The 27,304-nt window shown below is 43.9% G+C and overlaps 2 protein-coding genes across 2 annotated transcripts in view; one reads left to right on the top strand and one right to left on the bottom strand.

Annotated features, from left to right (window-relative positions):
- ube2g2 (ubiquitin-conjugating enzyme E2G 2 (UBC7 homolog, yeast)) overlaps positions 1-3,890 on the bottom strand; it is a 41,154-nt gene extending 37,264 nt beyond the window's left edge. The window contains exon 1 of the mRNA XM_078551509.1: positions 3,780-3,890. Coding sequence (XP_078407635.1) covers positions 3,780-3,822 — 43 coding nt within the window. The 5' untranslated portion in view covers positions 3,823-3,890. The remainder of the gene's footprint in view (positions 1-3,779) is intronic.
- A 121-nt stretch (positions 3,891-4,011) lies between these two features.
- pofut2 (protein O-fucosyltransferase 2) lies at positions 4,012-25,443 on the top strand. The gene is made up of 9 exons (XM_078551508.1): positions 4,012-4,166; positions 5,243-5,493; positions 9,727-9,871; positions 12,407-12,517; positions 16,062-16,128; positions 16,980-17,105; positions 17,565-17,745; positions 22,494-22,617; positions 24,165-25,443. Exons 1-9 carry the CDS (start codon positions 4,021-4,023, stop codon positions 24,316-24,318), a joined length of 1,305 nt encoding a protein of 434 aa, XP_078407634.1. The 5' UTR covers positions 4,012-4,020; the 3' UTR covers positions 24,319-25,443.
- The last annotated feature ends 1,861 nt before the right edge of the window (positions 25,444-27,304 follow it).

Here is a 27,304-nt window from a genome sequence, read left to right as displayed (position 1 = left end):
TGCCCTCTCAGGTGGATGTAAACAATCCCTTGGCATTATTTCAAAAAAAAAGCAGATGAGTTCTCCCTGGTGCCCTGGCCAATAATTATTCGTCAACAAACATCAATAAAAAAATGTCCACCTGATTGGTGAACTTGTTCTCACATTGAACAACAACTCAATTTCTCCAAATGAAAGGTGCTGCTTCGGGAACCCATATGGCTCTTAGCTATGCAAGCTTTTTCACATGATATGTGGGACAGTCATACTTGGGCCCCTTCCTTTACATCGCTTCTGGTGGCTGTATTGGTGTCATTTCCTGCTCCTTGCCTGAACTGGAAAATTTCAACTTTGCTTCTAATTTCCACCCTTCCCTCACCTTCACATGGTCCATTTCCAACACTTCCCTTCCTCATCTTCTCTATCTTCATTTCTGGCCATAGGTTACTGGGCATTATCTACTATAAGATCACTGAGTCCCACAGTTAACTTGACGACAGTTCCTCCCACCCTGCTTCTTCTAAGGACTCTATTCCTTTCTCCTTCTCGGTCACACCTGTTCTGACAATGGTACCTCCCATACCAGTCCTCCTGATAGATCTACCTTTTGCCTCAACTGAGGATTTCTTTCCACCTTAGTTAGCAGGACCCTCAACCAAGTCTGTCCTCTTTACCACACTTCTGCTCCCTCCCAGAACCGTGATAAGGTTCTCCTTTCGCCCCATTAGCTCCATATTCAATAGATCATTCTTCCTCCATTTCTCCCACCTCCAACATGATGCCACCAAACACATCCTCCCCTCCACTCCCCTTTCAGCATTACTTCGACAGTACCTTCCAAATCCATGACCTCTACCACTTAGAGGTACAAGGGCAGTAGATGCATGCGAACACCACCACCTGCAAATTCCCCTCCAAGTCACTCAGCATCCTGACTTGGAACTATATCGCTGTTACTTCACTATCACTAGTTCAAAATCCTGGAACTCCCTTCCTAGCAGCACTGTGGGTGTTCCTATAACACATGGACTACAGAGGTTCAAGAGGGCAGCTCACCACCACCTTCTCAAGGGCAATTAGGGATGGACAATAAATGCTGGCCAAGCCAGCAATCCCCACATCCCATGAACGAATATTAAAAAATTTCTGAAGGAACTGCACCCTCTGCGACACCCTGGCCCATTCATCAATCACTTCAACACAAACACAGGAGATGCAACACCTGCCTTTTTTCCACCTTCATTCCCACCCTTTTTTCCCACCTTCATTCCCACCGTCCTGCATGCCAAATCCAGTGATTTACTTGTACTTCTTTCAATTTAGAATGCTGTATTCAAAGCTCACGATACAGTCTCCTCTGCACTGGAGAGATCAAACAGATTGAGGGTGACTGCTTTGCTGAACACCTCCATTCAGTTCGCAAGAATGACCGTGATCGCCTGTCATTCTAATTCTCCACCCCATTCTGACTTTTCTGTCCTTGACCCTCGTACACTGTACCAATGAAGTTCAATATAAGCTCAAGGCACAGCACCTCATTTTTCAATTAGGCACTTTGCAACCTTGGATATATATCGAGTTTGACAATTTCACCTCATAAGCACTGCTCCCTTGTTTTCACCCAAACAGCAACTGTTGGTAATGATTCTGCCATTCCCATTTACACCACTTTCGGTCACACCTTTCTTTCGTTACTTGTCCCATTAACACCTCTATTTGCCTTGCATCTTCATTCCCTGTCATTTAATCACGGGACATCACTCTGCAAATCAGCATCATCTGTAGAGAGAGAAACAGGAGTTAACATCTCAGGTCGATGATCTATTATCAGGACATCAACTTGAAGCATTAACTCCACTTCCCTCTCCACAGATGTTGTCTGAACTGGAGTACTTCCAGCGTTCTGTTTTTATTTGATTTCCAGCATCTGCCGTATTTTGCTTTTGTAGCACTAAAGCAGAGGTCATCTGGTCATGATCACATTGCTGTTTGTGGGAACTTGCTCCATGCAAATTGTCTGCCTTGTTTTCTACACTATAACAAGGAGACATTTCAAAAGTATCTCATTGGCTTTGAGACACCCTGAGGTGCCACTTAAAATGCAAGCCTTTTTTGTTGGAAAGTCAGAAGTTTGGTTCATGCTTTGCATACAGAAACTAAATTCTATGCCAATATGCAAAGCAACCACACCCATCAATCCCACTCTAATTTGGGGTTTGTGATCATGATGATAATCAAACCTGGAATGTTCTCTGGCATAAATTAGCATTTAGCAGTAAGATAAAAGCAAAATACTGCCCATGCTGGAAATCTGAAACAAAAATAAAAATAGCTGGAAAAACTCAGATCTGACAGCATCTGTGGAGAGGAATACAGTTAACGTTTCGAGTCCGTATGACTCTTCATCAGAACTGTGTTCCTCTCCGCAGATGCTGTCAGACCTGCTGAGTTTTTCCAGCTATTTTTATTTTTGTTAGCATTTAGCAGGGTGTTAGCCTTGGGTCAACAGTAGCACTCCTACCTCTAGAGTCACACCCAACATATATTAGGAACCCATTGAAGGTCCAATTGAGGGGGACATTGGAGGATTTCCCCATCCCCCTGCTCAGGAGGGTGGCGACAAGGAAACTCCCTCAGTCCAATTCAGAGGGTAAGGAAACTCCCTCAGTCCAATTCAGAGGGTAAGGAAATTCCCTCAGTCCAATTCAGAGGGTAAGGAAACTCCCTCAGTCCAATTCAGAGGGTAAGGAAACTCTCTCAGTACAATTCAGAGGGTAAGGAAGCTCCCTCAGTCCAATTCAGAGGGTAAGGAAACTCCCTCAGTCCAATTCAGAGGGGAAGGAAACTCTCTCAGTCCAATTCAGAGGGGAAGGAAACTCCCTCAGTCCAATTCAGAGGGTAAGGAAACTCTCTCAGTCCAATTCAGAGGGGAAGGAAACTCGCTCAGTACAATTCAGAGGGGAAGGAAACTCCCTCAGTCCAATTCAGAGAGTAAGGAAACTCCCTCAGTCCAATTCAGAGGGGAAGGAAACTCCCTCAGTCCAATTCAGAGGGGAAGGAAACTCCCTCAGTCCAATTCAGAGAATAAGGAAACTCCCTCAGTCCAATTCAGAGAATAAGGAAACTCCCTCAGTCCAATTCAGAGAATAAGGAAACTCCCTCAGTCCAATTCAGAGAATAAGGAAACTCCCTCAGTCCAATTCAGAGAATAAGGAAACTCCCTCAGTCCAATTCAGAGAATAAGGAAACTCCCTCAGTCCAGTTCAGAGGGGAAGGAAACTCCCTCAGTCCAATTCAGAGAATAAGGAAACTCCCTCAGTCCAATTCAGAGAATAAGGAAACTCCCTCAGTCCAATTCAGAGAATAAGGAAACTCCCTCAGTCCAATTCAGAGGGGAAGGAAACTCCCTCAGTCCAATTCAGAGGGGAAGGAAACTCCCTCAGTCCAATTCAGAGGGGAAGGAAACTCCCTCAGTCCAATTCAGAGAATAAGGAAACTCCCTCAGTCCAATTCAGAGGGGAAGGAAACTCAGTGTCCAAAATGCCTGCTCAGTGTTGTGGGTGCGATCCCCGCGCCTCCAGACTGAGCTCCGAGGTGGTTTGCCTGGTTAAACCGCCACCTTCGGCCAGGAACAGGGTCCCATTATCCTCCCGGCCGAGCCGCTGCTGAGGCCTCGCTCTCTACCCCGCCGCCCCCGGGGCCTGGTGGGGGAGGCCCTACTCAAACCGCGGCCTCTCTGGTACGTCTCGTCCCCGGGCTCACTTTCTTTCCCCGCCCGGTCCACCCTCTTTCCCACTTACGCTTGTACTCGGCCATCAGCCGCTTCAGCGCCGTTCCTGCCATCGCCGCGACCGTTAACTACTCCGCAGATTGTGCGGTGGGGGTGGTTGGGGAGGGGGGACCGATTACACCGCAGCCACTTCCGGCCGGGGGACCGATTACACCGACACACCGCAGCCACTTCCGGCCAGCGCCGGGCCCGGGTCCGGACGCTTTTCTTTCAGCGACGCAACGACCCCGCTCCCTCCTCCTCCCGCCAACATGGCGGTCTGGCTGCGTCTGTCCGCTTTCCTCTCCCTCCTCCTGGGCCTGGGGCCGCCCGGCGGGGCCCAAACGCCCGGGGACGGCGGCGCTTTCAGCCCCGGGCAGACCGGCGGCGATGGCGTCTCGGCGGCCCAACACCGCAGGTAACCCCGGTAATAATACCCCGCACGGGGACAATAATACTCCACAGCGGCAGTACTAATGGAGAGAAAAGACAATACTACTCCGCAGGGGCAGTAATAACGGAGCAAAAAGACAATAATACTCTACAGGGGCAGTAATAACGGAGCAAAAAGACAATAATACTCCACAGCGGCAGTAATAACAGAGAGAAAAGACAATACTACTCCGCAGGGGCAGTAATAACGGAGAGAAAAGACAATACTACGCAGGGGCAGTAATAATGGAAAGAAAAGACAATAATACTCCACAGGGGCAGTAATATCGGAGAGAAAATACAATACTACTCCATGGGGGCAGTAATAACGGAGAGAAAAGAATAATACTTCACAGGGGCAGTAATAACGGAGAGAAAATACAATAATACTCCGCAGGGCAGTAATAACGGAGAGAAGAGGTAATAATACTCCACAGGGGTTATAATAATGCTCCACAGGGATCGTAATAATGGAGAGAAGAGGTAATGCTGCTGCACAGGGGCAGCAATAATGGAGCGAAGGGACAATTATACTCCACAGAGACAGTAATAACGGAGGTAAGGGACAATAATATTCCACAGGAACAGTAATAATGGGGGGAAGGGACAACTATACTCCACTGAGGCAGTAATAATGGAGGGAAAGGACAATAATACTCCACAGGGACAGTAAGAATGGAGAGAAGGGACAATAATATTCCACAGGAACAGCAATAATGGAGGGAAGGTGCAATAATAGCACACAGGTTGGTAATAAGTTGATAAGGAGCACTAAGTACCAGGTGGGGTGCAACATATATAAGATAATAGGTGAATTAAGCTATAATATATTAAAAGTTCGAAACGTGCATGCATTGCCTATCAGTTTTTTTCCCATTATAAAGGATCTAAAAAACGACAAACCTGTCCCACCTTCCTATTATCTCTCAGTTGCCTCCAACCCCACCCACCCCCACTCATTTTCAGTAATGGAGAAATCAAACCTATATCAGGAATGCACTTCAGATGATAAAAAAGGACATAAAATGTAGCCTGTCATGGGAGTGTTCTGTGTCCCTTTAGGTATCTATTATATGATGTGAATCCACCTGAGGGATTTAATCTTCGGCGGGATGTCTATCTCCGTATGGCATGCTTGACAAAGACACTGCTGAAGAGTGAAGATTGGGTGCTGGTCCTCCCTCCCTGGGGGCATCTCTACCACTGGCAGAGCAAAGGTCTTGAACAAGTTCGCATTCCCTGGTCTGCATTTTTTGACGTGCCAAGCCTTAATAAGAACATCCCCATCATTGAATATGAACAGTTCATTGCAGGTACCTTTAACCTTAACCAGCCTAGGGAAATTCTGATTGCTTGCTAAGTATGGGACAAATGTAAACGATGAACAGGAAACGTGATCTCACTTTATTGAGAACTTCCAAATTAGTTTGGGGCTGTTTAATGTTTTATTCAGTACATAATTCCTTCATAGTTCCTTCCATGGTTTGGGTCATGGGTCAAAATATTTTTTTCTTTTCGAGGGCCCTTGTTGAGATTTTCTCGGTCTACTTCTTGTTTTTTTGGGGGCTACCTTTTGGATTTCGTGGGCTTTATTTTTACTCTTAGGTAATGTAGTCGTGCAATATCACCTGTATTTGTGTTTGAATTTTTTTTTAGAGCTTCCTTCTTTAGATAGGCAATGGGAATCGGGGGGAAATCTCTCCGCTGGTTGGAGTCATACCTAGCACAAAGGAAGATGGTTGTGGTTGTTGGAGGTCAATCATCTCAGCTCCAGGACATCACTGCAGGAGTTCCTCAGGGTAGTGTCCTAGGCCCAACCATCTTTAACTGCTTCATCAATGACCTTCCCTTCATCATCAGAATAGGGGATATTTACTGATGATTGCACAATGTTCAGCACCATTTGCAACTCCTCAGATACTGGAGCAGTCCATATCCAAATGCAGCAAGACCTGGACAATATCCAGGCTTGGGCTGACAAGTGGCAAGTAACATTCACGCCACACAAGTGTCGGGCAATGACCATCTCCAGCAAGAGAGAATCCAACCATCGCCCCTTGATGTTCAATGGCATTACCATCACTGAATCCCCCACTATCAACACCCTGGGGGTTACCATTGACCAGGAACTGAACTGGACTAGCCATATAAATACTGTGGCTACATGAGCAGGTCAGAGGCTAGGAATTATGCGACGAGCAACTCACCACCTGACTCCCCAAAGCCTCTCCACCATCTACAAGGCACAAGTCAGGAGTGTGATGAATACTCCCGACTTGCCTGGATGAGTGCAGCTCCCACAACACTCAAGAAGCTGGACAGCGTCCAGGACAAAGCAGTCCGCTTGATCGGCACCACATCAACAAACATTCACTCCCTTCACCACCGACGCACAGTAACAGCAGTGTGCACCATCTACAAGATGCACTGCAGGAACTCACCAAGGCTTCTTAGACAGCACCTTCCAAACCCACGACCGCTACCTAGAAGGACAAGGGCAACAGATGCATGGGAACACCACCACCTAGAAGTTCCCCTCCAAGTCACTCAGCATCCTGACTTGGAAATATATCGCTGTTCCTTCACTGTCACTGGGTCAAAATCCTGGAACTCCCTTCCTAACAGCACTGTGGGTGTACCTACACCACATAGATTGCAGCGGTTCAAGAAGGCAGCTCACCACCACCTTCTCAAGGGCAATTAGGGATGGGCAATAAATGTTGGCCCAGCCAACGAAGCCCACATCCCGTGAATGAGTAAAACAAAATGTAGTACATATACCAAAGACTGTGGTGTGTGTGTATGTTATTTTTATACATAATTAAAGCTTCTTGAATCTGTTGAAACCCTCATTTATGCCTTTATTACCTCTAGGCTTAACTATTCCAACACACTCCTGACTGGTCTCCCACACGGGAGAGAGATTGGCATGGTGGTCATGTCACTGGACTAGTCATTCAGACTCCCAGGCTAATACCCTGGGGTAATGGGTTCAAACCCCACCTGGCAGCTGGTGGAATTTAAATTCAATTTTTAAAAACCTGGAATTAAAATCTAGACTCAGTAGCTAATTTCCTTTTGGAAAGGAAATCTGCTGTCCTTACCTGGTCTGGCCTAAATGTGACCCCAGACCCACAAGAATGTGGTTGACTTTTAACTGCCCTCTGAAATGGCCTAGCAAGCCTCTCAGTTCAAGGGCAATTAGGGATGGGCAACAAATGCCGGCCTTGCCAGCTACACCCACATCCCGTGAAAGAATAAAGCAAAAAGAACATTCTACCTTCCTTAATCTTGAGGTCATCCGAAATTCTGCTGCCCGTGTCTTAACTCGCATTCCCCCATCACCCCTGTGAACGCTGACCTGCGTTGGCTCCCAGTAAGTCTTGATATTAAAATTCTCACCCATGTTTTCAAATCCCTCCATGGCCTCACCCTACTTGAATCAGTTTTTTGTCCTTTCATTCCACCATTCAATACAATGCAAGCAGATGGAATGGAAATTGGTGGAATTGTGTTTCCCCCCCCCTCAACAATGAGGTGGGTAGTTTGGGCAGTACAGAGCTGTTGCAAGGAGGCTAGAAAGAAGTCCACAGCCACTTAGGTAGAAATTTTCAGATGCAGCCGGACCAAAAGAGATAAAATGTTGCACCTCTTTAGTGAATAGGAAATCATGTGCCAAGGTCAATTAATATGTCAGGAGCACATAAGTAGAATATTGAGCTAAAATTTTCTCTTGGTGCCCCCTTCATGTGCTAATTTACTGCATCAAAGAGACATGACAAACTACTTTTCCTGTTGCAACATGCACAAACCTGATGTATCAACCAATTTAAGATCACAAGGAAAGTGTGCACTATCTATTATGCATTTAATTGTAATCATTTCCTCTTTCAAAATGGATTGACACTTTCAAACTAAGTAAAGAAGCCCACACCATTCTCCTGTCCATGTCTCCAAAACTCACTCAAGAAGATTCTATGAAGATCACTGGTGGAGCAGTGGATAAATGCATTGTGATCTGGCAGTAATTATGACTCCAAGCCTGCGCTGAGTTAGTCAAAATCAATTGGGAATATCACAGTTCTGAAGAAGAGTCATATTGAAATTGACGTTGACTCTGTTTCTCTCTCCCTAGATGCTGCCAGACCTGATAGGTTTTTCCAGCACTAGGTTTTTCCAGCACTTTCTGTTTTCATTTCAGATCTCCCAACATCCGCAGTATTTTGCTTTTATTTTAGTGTAGATCACAGTCCGTTTCCCTGTCACAAGGTAGGCAATGGCATAAAGAAAAAAAACATTCTTGGTTGCCACTCACAGTACGTTAAAGATAAGAGCCCCATTCGTAAGCAAGTTAGAACACGTACATACAGCTCACGTTTTTCATGAAATAAACGACAATTTCGGTACATGTAAGTTATATTTTGCTGTAACGAAATTAACGTATAATCACCAATTTTCTGTCACCTTAATAAAATATCGAAAAGGGAAAAAATGGTACATTTTAGGAATTTGGGAACAGAAGGATTTTTCATCCATTAAAAGGAGAAGTCCCAAAAATTGCACTACCTCCAAGTCAATGGACATTCCTGTCTCATGAAACCACATGATAGGAACATGTATTTATAAAATCTAATTCCCTTTTGAAACATCAGAACCTTCCTTTACTGCTTCACAAAACAGACAGAACACCATCTGGAGAACACCAAGGTTTCTTCGACAGCACCTTCCAAACCTATGACCGCTATCATCTAGAAGGACAAGGGCAGCAGACAGTTGGGAACACCACCACCTGGAAGTTCCCCTCCAAGCCACTCATCATCCTGACTTGGAAATATATCGCTGTTCCTTCACTGTCGTTGGGTCAAAATCCTGGAACTTCCTCCCTAACAGCACTGTGGGTATACCTGCACCACATGGACCACAGCAGTTCAAGAAGGCAGCTCACCACCACCTTCTCAAGGGCAATTAGGGATGGGCAATAAATGCTGGCCTAACCAGCCGACACCCACATCCTGTGAATGAACGATTAAAAAAAAAAACAAGTTCCTACCTGATAATGGAATGCCAGCTGTTGATAAATTTGCTGAGTTACCATTACCAGTGAACAAGAAAGAACGAGGCTGATGGAAAAGAGTATCAATAAATAGTACTTTTAAAAACCACCTTGGCCCTGGGTTGCAATGTGAAAATAGTTTGCCCCCAACCTCCCACCTTTGCTGCTCCTCCAATCACAGATTCTGTCTCTGGAAGAGTACTATGATCGGGAGATACAGAATCTGAGATTGGTGGAGCAGCATCTCACAGATTCTCTCTCTCCCATCATGCCTGTGCCAGCACTTTTAAACAGATGTCCTATTAGTCCTGTACACCTGCTCTTTCCCCAATTGCCCTGAAAATTTTTCCTTTTCAAGTACTGATCCATCTACCTTTTGAAAGTTGCTATTGAATCTGCTTCCACTGCCCTTTCAGGCTGTGCATTCCTGTTTCAATGATGCCTTGTTGGTTCTGATTTCCCTTTGTGATGTCTCTCTCTGTTGCTCACTCAGAGTCTGGCGGTCCCTTCATACAGCAAATCTATGTTCTGCAAGGATATGCAGAAGGCTGGACAGAGGGCCACTGGGAAGAAAAGGTGGATGAACGGCTCTGCATCGAGGATCTCGCCTACAGGAATGACAGACAGGGATTTTACAGGTATTTGGAAGACTTGTTTGTGATTCGTATTGGAATGCAATATAGCGTTCATTCTTTATTTCTTTCTTTGATATCAGCCAAGGCAGGAGTGTGATGTAACATTGCAACCTTTGGGGTCTGTCTCATTTGTGTGGCAAGGCTTGTTGAATCATAAAGCACAAAGAGGCCAATAGGCCCATCGTGCCTGCGCCAGTTCTTTGAAAGAGAAATGAGTCCCTCTACGCTCCTCTTCCCCTGTAGCCCTGCAATTTTCTTCTAAATATTTATCTAATTCCCTTTGAAATGTACAGAAAAACAAGCAAGCATTAAAACGATGAAAGAAATGGATGCAGTTTGTGTCCATTCAGCTACTTTTTGGAGGAGCAGTGCATTACAATGGCTCAGACCCTTCTTATCTCTTTTATAAAACACTTTATCTTGAATATTCCTTTCTGCAATTCTGGTAGCTGGACAATTGGGAATGACTTTTATTTGTTCCCCCCCTTTGTCATCATGTTAACTTCAACTAAAAATCAAAGCAACTTCACAGGTCAGAGACCTGCTGTGCACTTCCCTCATTTTCTGTTTTTATTTCTGATTTTCAAGCATCTGCAGTATTTTACTTTAGCAAATTAACGGATACTGATTGCAAGTCTGCACAAGTGACACACACAATTATTGAACTAATTGCGAGCAAGAGATTAAGTTAATTAGTGGTGATTGTTTATCCCACTGTTGGAGGTGAGCTTTCATATATAATTTACTTCTCAAATAATAAGATCCTTCACTGAAAACCAGATATCTCAGATTTAAGCACATGCACAGTAATAGTACATAAAACATACAGCTAAAAGGTAATAATGGTAACCAGGCTCAAGGATGGTTGGCTGGGGATCCAAACATGTTACAGTTCTGATTGCTTACCTTGCAACTAATTTTTATACATTTGTTTCACCTGATAATCAACACGATTCTGCATTAATATAATATAATTATATTATAAAAATACAACTCCGAATAAGAAAAATGTTATTGGTTGAGAATGGTTCAATTACATTTATTTTAATTGCTTAGTTTTCCCTTTTTCTTTCACCTTATCAATAGTTTTGCATATATAATTCCTATTTCATAAGTCTCTCTTTGATTCGGTGTCATTTCACACCAGTTTTCCTTTGCAGAACTCAGTTTATCCCCACAAGTATCGTCAACTGATCAAAGTTCTCTAAGATATATGAATCAGTACACACTGGCGTTTTCTTTTGACTAAGTTGACTGAAGTGACTAAACTTACGGTTGCTTTATGATCAGCCATGGATCTATAGTCCAGTGATACTTTAAATTGACTTAACCTTCTCTGCTTTACAGATAAATGTTAAAGGTTAATATCATTACGCTATCGAAAGAAATCAATAGCAGTATAACATTAGCAGACTTCAGGACAGCCTGATTAACCCTTACCTTGCCTAGAATCCTGCAAGCGAGGCTATCGCAGCTTGGCCTTGTCTTGAGATGGCTGAAGGCTGAGAAGACATTCTGGGAAAGCAGCCTGGTAATGTTTAACCCCACGAGTATAACCATTACATGGACATAGGTTGGTTAAAGATTTCCTGTATAAATTTTCCATCATGGTCACTGGTCCAAGTGATTTAATATTACAGAGAACCTCAAAAACTTCTTTTGGAACGAGCTGAGAATTTAAGTACAGATTTGTAACCTGCGGCACTTGCTCATTTGTCTGCTGACTTTGCTCAAAACATGGTTATTTTACAAACTCTCGGAAATGGGAGAGCACAAAGCTTCTGGCATAATGATCAGTGAGTTTATCAACGGTTGAAATATTTAGTCTGTATCCCAGACCCATTCCCACCCAGATTGTTTCATGCATAAAGTCACTTTTCAGTTTGTAGGGAGTGTGGGTGTCCCAAAGTGTTTTACAGTCATTGAAGTAGTTTTCAAATTATAATGTAGGAATTGTGACAGCCAGTTTGCACACAGCAATGTCCCACAAACAGCAGCGTGATAATAATCACATAATCTGCCTTTGGACAGATGACAGATTGTCCCATATGACGAACCTTTTTCTGTGTGTGCCCAGATTTCAGAGGCACCAAGAGACATTAAACCAAGTCCCTGTCCGTCTTTAGGTAGATGCAAATGATCCCACGGCCCTATTTTGATGAAGTGCAGGGGAATTCTCCCTCGTGACCTGACCAGTAGTTATCCCTCAACCAACATCAATAAAGCAGATTATTTGATCCTTATCACATTGCTGCTCCATGGAGCTTGCTGTGTGTAAATTGGCTGCTATGATTCCTACATTACGACAGTGACTGTACTTCAAAATAAATTTCTTGGCTTAAAATGTTTTGGATTGTCATGAAAGGTGCCATAGAAATGCAAGCCTTTCTTCCTCAGGCGTATAATGCACAGCCTGTTACTTCGAAGCAACTTGTGCTAACAAGAAGGCCAGCAGCTGTGAAACCTGAGGAAGTAAAGGAGTTTGTGATGTTAAATTGTGCCACTAACCTCAATTTGCATCTGTTTCTGTTCTGACAGGGGTTGGTTTTGGGGCTATGAGGAGACGAGAGGCCTCAGTGTTGCCTGCGTGTCTGTGCAGGGCTCAGCTTCTATCATGGTGCCAGTTCTTCTGAAAAACACCACAGCACAGTGAGTGAGTGACCACGACTGAGAGACTGTAAAATATATTTATTTCGACATTTCTTGGGTGGATCTGTCGATGTTTTTTTTTTTTAAAAACCCCCGATGCTTATTTCATACCAGTGCAAGAGAACTCTTTTAAAAAGTAGAATAAATCAGTGTTCATCTGACCAGGCTGAAGGGACACTTGAGTGTTGGTTAAGTACCAAGGAATGTGCATGTCCAGCACTGTGTCAGACCTCTGCTTCTTCTAGTAAAACTCTTGCCCTTACGACTTTCTATGTGAGGATCTGGTAAAGAAAGACAAAATACCTGCATTTCTTTGGCGCTTTTCAAAACCTCGGAATGTCCCAAAGTGCTTCACATCCAATGAAATCCTTTGCGGTCTACTCACTGCTGTAATGTAGGAAACATGGGAGCTCATGGGAGCATAGCAAGATCTCACAAGCAGCAATGAGGCAATGGGAATTAATAAGGGTGGAAAGGTGATGGGGATACTTGTTGATGAAGCCAGAAGGAGGAACTCAAAAGCAGACGAAGGAATTGGGCTGATGAGAGCTGGGTAGTCACCATACGTGCAGATACCCCATCGTAGTTACATCTGGTGACAATTTTTTTTAAAGTGCTGAGAAAACCCCTGTCAGAGGAATCTTGTTGAGGAACACAAGAAATAGGAGTAAGCCAATCAGCCCCTCGATTCAACAAGAGCATGGCTGATCTGATTGTGACCTTAACTGCATAACCTCCCCATAATCTGCCCCCCATAACCCTTGACACCCTAATAGATCAAAAATCTGTCTAACTCATCCTTGAATGTACTTAATACTCAATATATTCCACTGCTCAGTGGGGAGGGGGAGATTTCCACAGACTAACAACCCCCTGAGAGAAGGAATTCCTCCTCATTCCTGTCTTAAATGGGATTCCCCTTATTTTGAATCTGTGGCCCCTAGATTCCCCCACGAGCGGGAAATATCCTCTCAGTACCTACCCCATCAATCCCCCTCAGAATCTTAGATGCTTCAATAAGATCACCTCACATTCTTCTAAACTCCAGTGAGTATTGGCCGAACCTGCTCAACCTTTCCTCATCAGAGAACCCCTTCATCCAAGGAATCAGCCTATTGAACCTTCTCTGAGCTTCCTCCAATGCAAGTATATCCCTCTTTAAGTAAGGAGACCAAAGCAGTACTCGAGGTGTATATGTGCAACATTTTGTACTTACACTGTCTCTTCAGTTCCTTCTTGAAATATATTTGTAAGTTAGCAGGGAATATCCCCAAAACTCAAATCCATCTGTATTGTCAGACAAAACCAAAAAACACTAGAAGAGCACCTCTTACATATGCCATCAACTTCAAGTCTTTGATTTTGAAAATGTTTTCAAATGCGTTGCACAAAAACTGATGTGGCAGTACTCCCCAAAATGGATAGCATTTGTCCCGCTTCCCAGAAGGAGACACCTCCAGCAACCATAATGGCATTGCAGTTTGCAATCTGTCTGCTCATCATCACAACTCCCTGAAGATTTGGAAGTGTGGATGAGCAAAGAGGGACCATGTTGTGACTTAATCTGGTATTTTCCTGCAATGGAAGCAGTTTGGGGAATGTGGGGAATTTTCCTTTGAGGAGCAGAGGATGTTGTGAGGTGGCAATACCCTTTATCCAAGTCACAAATGATGTCCTTTTATCTGCAGCGTAAATGCTGGCATTTATCTGTTTCTCTGCTGTAGATTCTATGTAACCCAAATTGACTGTGACCATTGTGCACTATCCCTCTTCATCTTTCTTAAACTGTCTGTAATCTTTCACATGGTTGACCACACCATCTTTATCCAACACCTCTTTTGCATTTGAAAAGAGGATGCTGGAAATCAAAACAGAAAATGCAGGAAAAAACGCAGCAGGTCAGACAGCATCTTGCCCAGCTGTTTAGGAGCTGGTTCAGTTTACAGTCTATCCCGTTGCGGCCAGAAAATCTCCTTGCAATGGCTTCTCTTCCCACTCCTGCACCATTATCTCCAGAGTGCGCCAAGGATCTATCCTTGGTCCCATATTTCTCATCTCCATGCTGTCCCTCAGCAACATCACCCAAAACCACAATGTCAGGTTCTACATGTGTGCTGACCATGCCCAGCTCTACCTCACCTTTACCTGCTGTGATTTGTGGCAGTGCTTGTGTCAGATCCAGTATTGGAGGAGTGGAAATTTCCCCCATGTAAAATCAGAACTGATAGGTTCTGTGTTTTTACAACTATTGCAGATGTAAACACAAGATTTTTAGGTAGATAGATGTTTATGATAATTCTTTTCCTAAAGTATCTTTTAGCAGTTTGCGGGGCACGGTGCAATATTAGCAGTTTCATCAGTCTCCAAGCCTAACCAACTGTTACCACCTCTTAACTTTGGCTGCATCCATTTGCCTGCCATCATCTCCTTTGACCCCAAGTGGAGTTTCAACATGTCTTCCATTGCTACATTTAAAAAAAAATTTGTTCATGGGCGTCACTGGCAAGGCCAGCATTTATTGTCCATCCATAATTGCCCTTGAACTGAGTGGCTTGCTAGGGCATTTCAGAGTCAGCCACGTTGCTGTGGATCTGGAGTCACATATGGACCAGACCAAGTAAGGATGGCAGATTTCCTTCCCTGAAGGACACGAGTGTACCAGATGTGTTTTTACAAAAATCTGGTAGTTTCATGATCATTATTAAAGAGACTAGCATTTTATTCCAGATTTATCAATTGAATTTAAACTCCCTGTTTATCAATTGAATTTAAACAACTGAACTTGAGTCTCTGGAGCATTAGTCCAGGCATCTGGATTATCAGTCCTGTAATATTACCACAATGCTGCTGTCGCCAATAATAATATCTGCCACCAGGGAATTTAATTTCTTCTTTCTGTTGCAGCGTACAGCACTTTAGCACCCTTTAAAGCATTCCCTCCTCAAGACCCAATACTATTCCAGTGTCTGGGCACGGCACAGGAAAAGTGTGGGACAATCCCCTCACTTTTAACCTCGGCCTCCATCTGTTTCGATTTCTTACTTGTCTCCCATTTTATCAGCATTACTGTTGTCATCATTCTTCTGAATTCCTTGTGGTTCTTTTGAATGTACTGTTTCTCTCAGTTGCTCCTTCACTGTGTTAAAATTAGAATGCCCGATGCAATCTCTCACTGTAACTCATTCTTTCTCTGGCCTTCAATATTTTCTTCTACAAACCTCAGTTTTGAGGCCACCTGATTATTATTTCCTGATCTAACTTGCTGTGTGCAAATTGGCTGTCACAATTCCTACATCAGCGTTGACTACAATTCAACAATATTACATTGGCTCTAAAACACTTTGGGACGTCCTGAGGTTGTGAAAGGCGCTATATAAATGAAAATTCATCCTTCTGGTTCTTTAAATGCTGTATTGGGTTTGACCTGATGTACCGGCATATGGTGTAGGGTGAGCTGGATATCCAGCATTGGTCATCAAAGCATTTTATTACATGTTTCATGTTATAAGGCTGCTTCCTGACCAGATAATTGATTATGTTCCAGGTCTGTAATGTTAGACAGAGCAGAAAACCTCCTTCATGACCATTATGCAGACAAAAGTTACTGGGATGTGAGTATTATATTGCTGTAGATGCAATTTGGGGATTTAAGCACTACAATCAAAAAAAGGAAGACTTTTTCTACAATCATAGGGTTAAAAACCTTCCTCCTCACCTACCTTCTGTCTCACCTATTACTTAACACTTGTTAAATTATACAGAAACAGTCAAATTCAACCATACAATTGCAATAACAATCTCCTATAGCCCTTCCAAGATCTCTGTGTTTCTCCAATTCTGGCCTCTAGAGCATCCCTGATTTCTTTTCCGGCGCCATTGGTGATCATGCCTTCAGCTGACGGGCTCTAAGCTCTGGAATCTTCTCCCTTAACCTCCCTTCACCTTTAAGGCGCTCCTTAAAACCTACCTCCACCTGCCCTAATATCTCGTCCTGTGTCTTAACATTAAATTTTGTTTGATAGCACCTCCAGTAAAGTGTCTCGATGTTTACAATGTTCCTGGCACTAGGTAAATGCAAAATGTTGATGCTGTTGCTGTATGGTTTCCTCAAGCCTGTGGCCAGTGGTTCATCCTCGCATGATCCTTGGGACATTTGCAGATTACACCTCAAATCTCCACATTATTTCGTGGTCCGTTTTTTTTGCACTCAGGAATCCAGCAGCAGCAGTTTGACATGTTTTATCTTTTAAACTTGTTAATAAGTACATCTGTTCGGCTGAGCGGTCAATTATGTCAGATTGCTGTTTGTGGGATCTTGCCGTGCATGCATTGGCTGCCGAGTTTCCTACGTTACAACAGTGATCCCACTTCCAAAGTACTCCATTGGCTGTTCTGGGACGTCCTGAGATTGTGAAAGATGCCGAACAAATGCAAGTTCTTTCTTCCTCCCTGCTCCTCACAGGCTCGGAGAAGCATGGTGTTCGCGAAACATTTACGTATTGTCGGGGATGAATTCAGGGCAACATACCTCAATTCTACGGATGAACTAGACAAGACTGTTTACAATGAGGATTGGACAAGGATGAAGGTGAGCTGCAACAGACAAACTGCCTCACTTGAGTTAAGGTTGTGTTAGAAGGCACAGAAATGTAGAACTGAGTTTACAATGGGATTGAACAGTATCATTTCATCTTTGGGATCAATAGGATGCATAACTTTAGGTTTCCCTATTCCAAGAAGAAGTTGGTGCCCTGACCAATATTTATCCCTCAACCAACACCTAAAAACAAAATATTCAGTTATTTATCCTGTTTGTGGGAGCTTGCTGTGCATGTATTGGCTGCATTACAACAGTGACCATCCTTAAAAAGTACTTAATTGGCATAAATGTGTTGTGGGACATGGTGAAAGGTGGCGCATGAGCACAAATATTTTTCAGAGCAGTGCAATTATGATCCAGAGATTAAAAAAACCTTATGTCGTTATGAGCACTGGAACATGCAACACTATAACTAACCCTGAGTTTCTGAATTCCCTTTTGTTGCAGGTGAAGTTGGGCACGGCCAGTGGGGGCCCGTACTTGGGCGTGCACCTGAGGAGAAAGGACTTTATTTGGGGCCACAGGAAGGATGTCCCCAGCATTAAGGGAACCGTCAAGAAGATTCACAGCCTCATGCAAGAGCTGAAATTGGACAAAGTGTTTGTGGCGACAGACGCCAGTGAGGATGGTAATAATCCTGTGTCGTCCGGTTACCACCGGTTGGGCGTTCCTGATCAATGATTCTCCAGCCTGCAGGTGCTGAGCACCAACAGTGATGGTGCCAAGGTCAAGGAGATGCTGTTTTTCCTCACCTCATTCCCTTGCACTCATTTTGTGCACCCTTCTAATTTTTGTTTAAATTCACCCAGCACGATAAGGCAACTACCCATTAGTCCACATGGCGATTGGATAGAGACTTAATCCTGCCAAATTATCAATCTCAGTTTCATGGGCTGATGGTTTTCTTGGAACAGGAGGGGGCAATTCTGCCCCTCATACCTGTTCTACCATTTAGTTAGATCATGGCTAATCTGTATCTTTACTCCATTTACCCACCTCGGTTCCATATCCCTTGCTACGCTTGCTCAGCCAAAGGCTATCAATCTCAGTTTTGAAAGTTTCAAACTGACCTAGTTTAGTGCTTCCTGACACCACCCCTGAACAGCCTCGCTCTAATTTTAAACTTATGCTTGCTCCCTTGTTCTGGACTGCCCCCATCAAAGAAAATAGTTTCTCACTATCTAGTCCTTTAATTATCTTAAAACCCCTCAATCAGATCACCCCATAATCTCCTAGACTGAAGGGAATACAAGCCTAGTCCATGCAACCTGTTCTCGTAATTTAACCCTTTTTCATCCCTTTATCATTGGATGAATCTTTGCTACACCAATTCCAAGGCCAATGAGGTGAGGTGCCCAAAATTTAACACAGCACTTAAGATGGAGTTTGGCCGGAGTTTTATATAACTGGAACAGAAGCTTCCACTGTTTCGTATTCTAGCCCCTCAAGAGAAGGGCAAACGTTCCATTACCCTTTTTCTCCTGGTACATTGCTAGTTTTGTGTTTTCTGTATTTGGGCCCCTAAACTTCCTTTTTAAAAAAAATACAGCTGGGAGGACAGAGTGAGAGTTCCAGCGAGAATCAGGGCTTTGAAAAAAAACCGGTGCGAGGACAGAGCGAGAGTTCATTAACATCTTATTGTGTTTACTTAAATTCCAATTTCGGTGCAGTAAATAAATAATTCGAGGCATGGCAAAGCTGCTCATACCGGTTGAGTGCACATCCTGTATCACGTGGGGACTCCAGGACGCTACCCATGTCCTGGATGACTACATGTACAGAAAGTGCCCCCAAATGGAAAAACTCGAGCACCGTATCTTGGAACTCGAGGAGCAGCTGGTGTCACTGAGGAGCATTCGTGAGGATGAGAGCTACATGCATATAACGTTTCAGAAGGTAGTCAGCCCACAGCTTAAGAAAGAGCAGGCAGGAAGGGACTAGGTGGCCCTCAGAAAGAAAGACAAGGCAGGTGGTACAGCAGACCCCTAAGGACATCCCACTTTCTAACAGGTACTCCATTCGGAGTACTAATGGGGGAAGTGATCCTCTGGATAGAGCAAAGAGAGTCATGACCAGGGAACCATGGCTGGTTCAGCTGTGCAGGGAGGACAGACAAAAGACAGGAGAGCAACAGTGGTAGGGGATTCTATAGTTAGGGGAACAGACAGGCGCTTCTGTGGTTGCAGACGTGATTCCAGAATGATATGTTGCCTCCCTGGTGCAAGGGTCAATGGGTATCACCGAGTGGCTTCAGAGCATTCTGGAGGGTGAGGATGCACAGCCAGAAGTTAAGGTTCACATGCGTACCAACGATATAGGTAGAAAAAGCGATGAGGTCCTGCAGGCTGAGTTCAGGGAGTTAGGAAAGAGATTAGCAAGCAGGACCTCAAAGGTAGTAATCTCCGGATTACCTCCAAGGCCACGTGCTAGTGAGTATGGAAATAGGAAAATACACCAGATGAATGCATGGGTGGAGAGATGGTGTAGGAGGGAGGGCTTCAGAGTTCTGGGGCATTGGGACCAGTTCTGGGGAAGGTGGGATCTGTACAAACTGGATGGTCTACACCTGAATAGGACCGGGATGAAGGTCCTTGCAGGGAGATTCGCTGGTGGTGTTGGGGAAAGTTTAAACTAGATTGACAGGGGGATGGGAACCTGAGGACAGATTCAGATAGGACAAATTCAGAACAGGGAGCGGGAGCTGGAAAATTAGTGGGTGACTCTAAAAGACAGAAGAAGCACAGGTTAAAAGGTTTACATCACAGGAATTTGGCAATGTTAAAAGGTATTTATTTAAATGCAAGGAGCGTAGCAAACAAAGCCGAAGAGCTGAGGGCACAGATGGACACATGGCATCATTGCTATAATGGAAACTTGGCTTAAAGAGGGAAAAAGATGGCAGCTCAACATCCCTGGATGTTTTCAGGCAGGATAGAGAGGGGGCTAAAAAAAGGGGGGGGTGTGTAGCATTATTGGTTAAAAAATCAAATACAGCTGTGAGGAGGGATGTTGTAGTAAATGGATCATCGAATGAGGCCATATGGGTTGAGCTCAGGAATAAAAAAGTGGGTAGCCACATTCCCAGGAGCATACCATAGACCCCCCCAAATAATGAGATGGAGATAGAAGACCAAATATGCAGGTAAATTACTGAGTGCAAAAGCAATAAGGCAGTAATAGCTGGGGCCTTCAACTACCCTAATAGCAACTGGGACACGAACTGTGTAATAGGCACAGAGGGCACAAAATTCTTGAACTGCGTTCAGGAGAACTTTTTTAGCCAGCACGTAACAAGCCCAACGAGAGGGAGTGCAATTCTAGATTTAGTCTTAGGAAATGGGCAAGCGTATGAAGTAGCTATGAGTGACCATTTTGGAGATAGTGACCATCATACAGTTAGATTTAGTATAATTATGGAAAAAGATAAAACTAGAACAGGAGGAAATGTTCTAAATTGGGGAAAGACACATTTTACGACGCTGAGGGGGGATCTGGTGAAAGTGGACTGGTTACAGCTGCTTGAAGGGACATCAGTGACAGACCAGTGGGAGGCATTCAATAGCAAGATTCTACAGGCACAGTGTAGACATGTCCCCACAAAGAAAAAGGGCAATACTGCAAGCCTAGAGCCCCCGGTTATCTAGAAGTATACAAGGTAAGATAAACAGAAAAAGAAAGGTTATGACAGTCATAAACAACTTAAAACTATAGAAAGCCTAGAGGAGCATAGAAAGTGCAGGAGTGAAGTAAAAAAGGTCATTAGGAAGGCAAAGAGAGGATATGAAAAAAATATTGGCTGGTAAAATCAAAGAAAACCCAAAGATGTTTTACCAGTACATTAAGAGCAAGAGAATAACTAAGGAAAGAGTAGGGCCTATCAGAGATGTACATGGTAACTTGTGTGCTGATGCTGAAGATGTGGGCAGGGTTATCAATGAGTACTTTGTCCCTGTCCTCACTAAGGAGAGGGATGATGCAGATATTCTAATTAAAGAGGAGGAGTGTGAAATATTAGACACAATAAGTATAGTGAGAGAGGAAGTACTGGAGGGACTGACATCTTTGAAGGTGCATAAATCACCAGGGTCAGACGGATTGTATCCCAGGCTGTTAAAGGAAGCGAGGGAGGAATCAGCGGGTGCTCTGAGGATCAGTTTCCAATCCTCACGAGATGCAGGCGAGGTACCAGACGATTGGAGGTCTGCAAACATTGTACCATTATTTAAGGGTGCAAGGGATAGACCAAATAATTATAGGCCGGTCAGTCTGACTTCAGTGGTGGGCAAATTATTAGAATCGATTCTGAGATGCAGGATAAATTGTCACTTAGAAAGGAACGGATTAATTAGAGATAGTCAGTGTGGTTTTGTTAGGACAGAAAGACAAAGGGAGTGTTAATGGTAGTGGCAAAGGCCTTCTATCCAGCTTCAACTGCTCCACACCCCTCCTTAAACAATATAAACTTAATCACATTTCTACTTCTCTGTAGCTCTGAAGAAGAGTTATACGGACTCGAAACGTTAACTCTGTTTCTCACTCCACAGATGCTGTCAGACTTGCTGAGTTTTTCCAGCATTTTGTTTTTATTTTGGATAGGCTGGGGTTTTCCTTGGAACTGAAGAAGCTGAGGGGTGACCTGATTGAGGTGTACAAGACTACGAGGGGCCTGGATAGAATAGACAGGGATGCCTTGTTTCCCCTAGCGGAGAGGTCAATTATCAGGGGGCACAGATTTAAGGTGATCAGTAGAAGGATTAGAGGGGACATGAGGAAAAACTTTTTCACCCAGAGGATGGCGGGTGTTTGGAATTCTCTGCCTGAATTGGTGGTGGAGGCAGAAACCCTCAACTCATTTAAAAAGTACCTGGATCTGCACCTGAAGTGCTGTAACCTGCAAGGCTACGGACCGGGTGCTGGAAGGTGGGATTAGAACGGGCAGCTAGATTTATAAAATGTTCTTTTTTGGCCAGTGCAGACACGATGGGCTGAATGGCCTCTTTCTGTGCCGTAACTTTTCTATAGTGTTTTACACCTCTTGCCGGCCTTTTCAGAGCAGCAGTGGTGAAGGTTAAGGCAAAGAGCAGATGCTAATGATCGAAGGGAGTATTTGTTGTTTCTGTGCCAGGCCGGGGTTTGATGGAATTGAAGCTGAAATTCCCATTCACAACTCCTGTACATTTTTCTTTATAAGGGAGCAACCAGCTCAAAATACATTAATTGGAGTGCAGATAGAGTTTGTTAGTTGCAAAGCCTTTGTAAAAATAAAGACAGTGCAAAATGTAAGGAAATTAATATTGTCTGATGTTGGTGTGCATTCTGTTACTCCCATTCCACTGGAATTGGCCATGACCATGTTTAACTTCTTTATCCTTTTAGAGCTGATGGAGCTGAAAAGCCTTCTCCCAAAGATGATTCGATTTGAACCGACCCAGGCGGAGCTACGACTATACAAAGACGGGGGCATCGCAATTATTGACCAGTGGATCTGTGCTCATGCCAGGTAGAGGCAAGGGGCTGGGGCACTTGCTATCTAACGGGAAAACTGCCAAATCGGCACAAGTCAGGCTGGGCTCTGCCTGCTCTGACTGGCTCAGCATCACGTCAGCCATCAGGGAAACTCTGGGGACTAAATAAAGACAGAACTTCATTTAAACAGGGCATTTCACATCCTCTGCATGTCCCAAAGCATTTCACAGCCAATGAAGTACTTGTAAAGTACAGTCACTGGTGTAATGTCAGAAAAACACATCAGCCTGTTTGCACAGAGTAAGTTCCTACAAACAGCAGTGGGATAAATAACCAAATAAGCTGACTGAGGGATAAATATTGGCCTGGACACTAGTTAGAACTCTCCTCTCTTTTAATAAGACCTTTTCCTTCGAACTAAGAGGGAAAACAGAGCCTTGGTTTAACATCTCAGCTGAAAGACGGCACCTCCGACAGTGCTGCACTGGGAGCGTCAGTCTGGATTTTTGTGCTCAAGTCTCTGGGGTGGAACTTAAACCCACAATCTTCTGATGCAGAGGAAAGAGTGCTTGCTACCCATTAAGCCACAGATTAATTTTTCTACGCGTTTTTCACAGTTTTCTGCAGTGGTTTTACTGGATCCTGAATAAGCTGCGCTGATTCTTAAATATTTTAATTGAATTCTCCAAGCGTAATTGCACATGAGAATGGCACATTCAGTACATCTTCATCTCTACTGTAGGGGAGAAAAAGCATTTCTACAGGCATGTCCTTATTAGAGGGAAACCCCAATCCATGTATATATAGGGTGAATTAGGGAAACTACCAGTCCATTGGGCATTACATTATGGTGCTTTGATTATAGAGGGGTTTTGGAGTGTAGGTGGGGGAAGATGACTGTTGCAGTGGACTCTACAAAAAAGGAAAACAACATAAGACCTCCTGGCTTCAAAAATCTCCCACTCATAGATCCTTCCCTGGAATGGTAAAATCTTTCCATCCGTGCATTGCCGCTGTAAAGTCCCGTCAGAATCATACTTCACCGAGCGTATACACAGGCTGCTCAGCCTGTGACATCTGCCTACCCGCCAGCATCAGGCCCTGGGGCTTGATATCGCAGCCAAGGGCTTCATGTATCTTTTAGGCTTCAGAAAGGAGACAAGGAAAAGGAATGTGCTGAGAAAGAGGGAGAATGTGTAAACATGTGACAGAGCAGTGAAGGGAAACCCAAGTAAAAGAAAATCACTGCCGTTGTAATTCATTATAAAGTACTTGCTATAGAATCTTACAGCCCATTTAGCCCACTGTGTCTGTGATGGCTCTTTGAACAAGCTATCTGATTGGTCCCATACTCCTGCGGTTTATTTCCTTCCCAAATATTTACTGAGTTTCCTTTTGAAAGTTACTGGAGAATCTGTTTCCACTGCCCTTTCAGGCAGTGAATTCCACAGTGTGACAACTAGCTGCGCAAGCAGATTTCTCCTTACCTGCTCTCTGGTTCTTTTCTCGGTTACTTTAAATCTGCATGCTCTGATTCGCTAAATACAGTACCACATAATTAATCCTTTGCTTTTCCTGAAGGTACTTCATCGGAACGTCAGTGTCGACATTTTCATTCCGTATCCACGAAGAACGGGAGATTCTCGGCTTCGAACCCAAAACCACTTACAACAGGTTCTGTGGTGATGAAGAGAAGGAGTGCGAGCAGCCCACACACTGGAAGGTTGTGTACTGAACAATGAATGGGCGCACAGTGTCACAGCAATAAATCCGCCGTGAAGTGATCAGAGCTACCATACACAGTTTTGAACGGACATCACTCTTTACAGGAGGTCTTATCTACAATTCAACCGATTGTTTAAAATTATATTTTCCTTTTTGGCCCCATCAGAATACACTATCGTCATGCTGCTCTCTGTTGCCGAGGAACCAAGTGTCCCAAAGGCAAACATTCCCAGAAGGGGCTTATGTTAGATAAGGATTGTGAGGTGGTTTGCCCTTGCCGGTGGACAGACATACAGTAGATTATTTCCCAAAGTAGCAGCACATTTCCCCTCTCTTTCTCTCTCTCTCTCTCTCTCTCCCCCACTGGAAATTGTTCAGTGGGGTGTAGTGAAGCTCAACAGAACTTGCTCCATTAAAAGGGTAAGACGAGGAAATTCAGCATAGGTGCAAGAAGCAGCTTCGTGTCTCCTCTCTTGACCTCCTTCTGTAAGGCAGCTCCCAGGAATGCTTACACAAACAGGAGAACGTTACTGCTAGGCAACATGCTCCTCTGCCAGTTCCATATCCTTCCTGTGGCAAAGCCCTAGCGCAGCACTGATGAACTCAATTACAACCTTTAGGCTTTAAAGATACAAAGGACATGTTTTACAAATGTCAGCCTACCTATACAGTATTAAGATCAGAGACACTACCTGCTAAGTGCAGTTGCCGATTTAATCTGGTTGTCGGTGCCTACAGTGGCCAATGAAACTGACCCCCAAGTGCCCGCTCTGAGTTCACCAGAGCCTGCCATTCTCTTTGTGCCTAATAAAGGAAAGAGCTTGAGCTTTGGTTACCATTTCCAATCCCGACAGATGTCATTCATTGAGTTTTAAACACTCAATGTCCGAGCATTAGATTACATTTCCTCGGGCCCAAGTTCATTAGAATTTTCATTGTTCAGTTTTGCAGTGTTTGTGATTCTCGGGCATTCATGTAGAGAACTATTCCGCAACCAAAATTCATCTCCAGCGCATTCCAAAACAGGGTTCAATCCTTTGTCTGTCCGGTTTCCCTTTAACCCAAGTATGACCTACGAACACCATGTTTGAGGTAATATTCTGAATTAAGAGGGCGAAGACTGACTGGGCCAGGAGCCTGAGGACTCGAAACGTCAACTGTGCTCTTCGCCGATGCTGCCAGACCTGCTGAGTTTTTCCAGGTATTTCTGTTTCTGTTTTTGCCTGATTCACACAGCCTTGACTACAGAGGGAAGGTGACCTTGGTACAGTTGCACTAAAACCACAGAAACACCTGTCTACTTTGGCACTGACCATCTCCCAGAAAGGAGTGGTAACTCTGAACTGCTGAAATCTACTTAACAGAACCTGCCTGGCCTGTTAGAAATTGTCAAACACTAAGTATTTTATACTTCCATTGTATAGATCATGGGATATTATATACCACTTTATATTGTAGAGTATAATATTTACAGTGCTTTATTGTTTGGAGTTTTATTTTAGATGGATTCTACTCATTTGTAGGAGGCAATGTTTTGCTGTTGCTGGCTACCCTTGAGTTGATTGTGATTGTATTTAATGGAAAGCATTGTGGAGGCAGGTGTGTGTTTAAAAAAAAATAAATAAAAATACTATTGAAATGCAGCCTCTAGAATACCTCTGGACAATCCGGTCCTCTCTTTGAATACCAAGGTTGACTTGTAAAAAGGCTGCTTTAGGACTCCAGAATATTTCAAACACTTGTTTTACCTGATTTTTTTTAATCCATTTCGTCATGGATGAGACTGTCTTTCCTCCCATTTTCTTCTATGTTTTATAAAGTCTTTTAAAAGTTTTTATAAAGTCCATGTGGAGACTTTATGGGCCGAATCTTCTGAGGAGTGGCAAACACCTTCAGATTGTTAGTCCGCCTCCTATTTACTTACCTCGCACAGGAGCTCCACAATTCTCACCCAGTCTTCAGAACCATCCTCCTCAGAAATGTGTTCCGGTAAGTTTAAATGCCTTGAAGCCACTTTGAGAAGCTGCGGAGAGAAGTTAAGTGTGTAAGGTGAGGGGGTAGGGTGGCAGGTGTGTGGATGAGCGGGGTAGGTTGGGTCAGTAGTTTAGTTACCCAGGAGTTAGATTTGCTTTTAATCCTTCTAAATTTTCCTGTGTAACTATCCTGATAACTGAGTCGGAACTTTCTGCAATATCTGACTCTTAACTCAGTATTTCAGATGGCTCCAGGCGCAGGATAGTTGCCCGTTGGAGGTCCAAACCTCCTGAGCAATTCCCACGTAGTGAGTGCGAAGGGTGGCGGAGGGTACCTCTGAGCTACGACCATCTGTAGATGGGAAGCTCTGGGCCAATGGTTCCCCCTTTTGTCTGTGTTTCCATTCTTGCTCAGTTATCACTTCCGGCCCTGTCTGTGATATTTTGGAACTTGCTATATAGCTCACCAGCAGAGGTCACATCGAGAACCGTAGTTTGAGAAACAATCCCAGTCCACGTTTGTGTAAGTCCAGGAGCACACGGGTTCTCTGCACTTTGCAACATGAATGGCCAGAGCACCCTTGCTATTCTGACCTTTGATATAATCAATGACTATTTTATAAAGTGTCTTGTGCATTAATTTTTCTAAAATAAAAATCTAGAAGAACTGGTATCACTAAAGTTCACACATCATACCTTTCTCTTCCCCAATATAACTGGGCTGAGTGGCAGTGAAACAGCCAGCAGAATTTTAACTGAGCTCATCAGGAAACCTCTGTCCAACTAACCAACCCCAAGTTTAGAATTCTCCAAAGATGATAACTATCCAGTAATAGAATAGTTAACTACAACTGTACAGGGCTTTGAGGAGACGGCACCCACAGTACTGCGTACGGTTTTTGTCTCCTTATTTAAGAAGGGATAGCCTTGCGTTGGAGGTAGTTCAGAGAAGGTTCACTCAGTTCATTCCTGGGATGAAGGGGTTGTCTTATGAGGAAAGGTCAAGCAGGTTAACCCAATGCT

This window comes from Cetorhinus maximus, chromosome 11, assembly GCF_964194155.1.
Source record: "Cetorhinus maximus chromosome 11, sCetMax3.hap1.1, whole genome shotgun sequence".
NCBI classification, from domain to species: domain Eukaryota; kingdom Metazoa; phylum Chordata; class Chondrichthyes; order Lamniformes; family Cetorhinidae; genus Cetorhinus; species Cetorhinus maximus.
This window is presented reverse-complemented; position numbering and strand designations above follow the sequence as displayed.

Excerpts from the sequence above, each read along its gene's own strand:
- pofut2 (XM_078551508.1), top strand. The coding sequence starts at position 4,021 with ATGGCGGTCTGGCTGCGTCTGTCCGCTTTCCTCTCCCTCCTCCTGGGC. Across the intron at positions 5,494-9,726 it reads ATATGAACAGTTCATTGCAG|AGTCTGGCGGTCCCTTCATA; the intron begins GTACCTTTAACC and ends TTGCTCACTCAG. Across the intron at positions 16,129-16,979 it reads CAGACAAAAGTTACTGGGAT|GCTCGGAGAAGCATGGTGTT; the intron begins GTGAGTATTATA and ends TGCTCCTCACAG.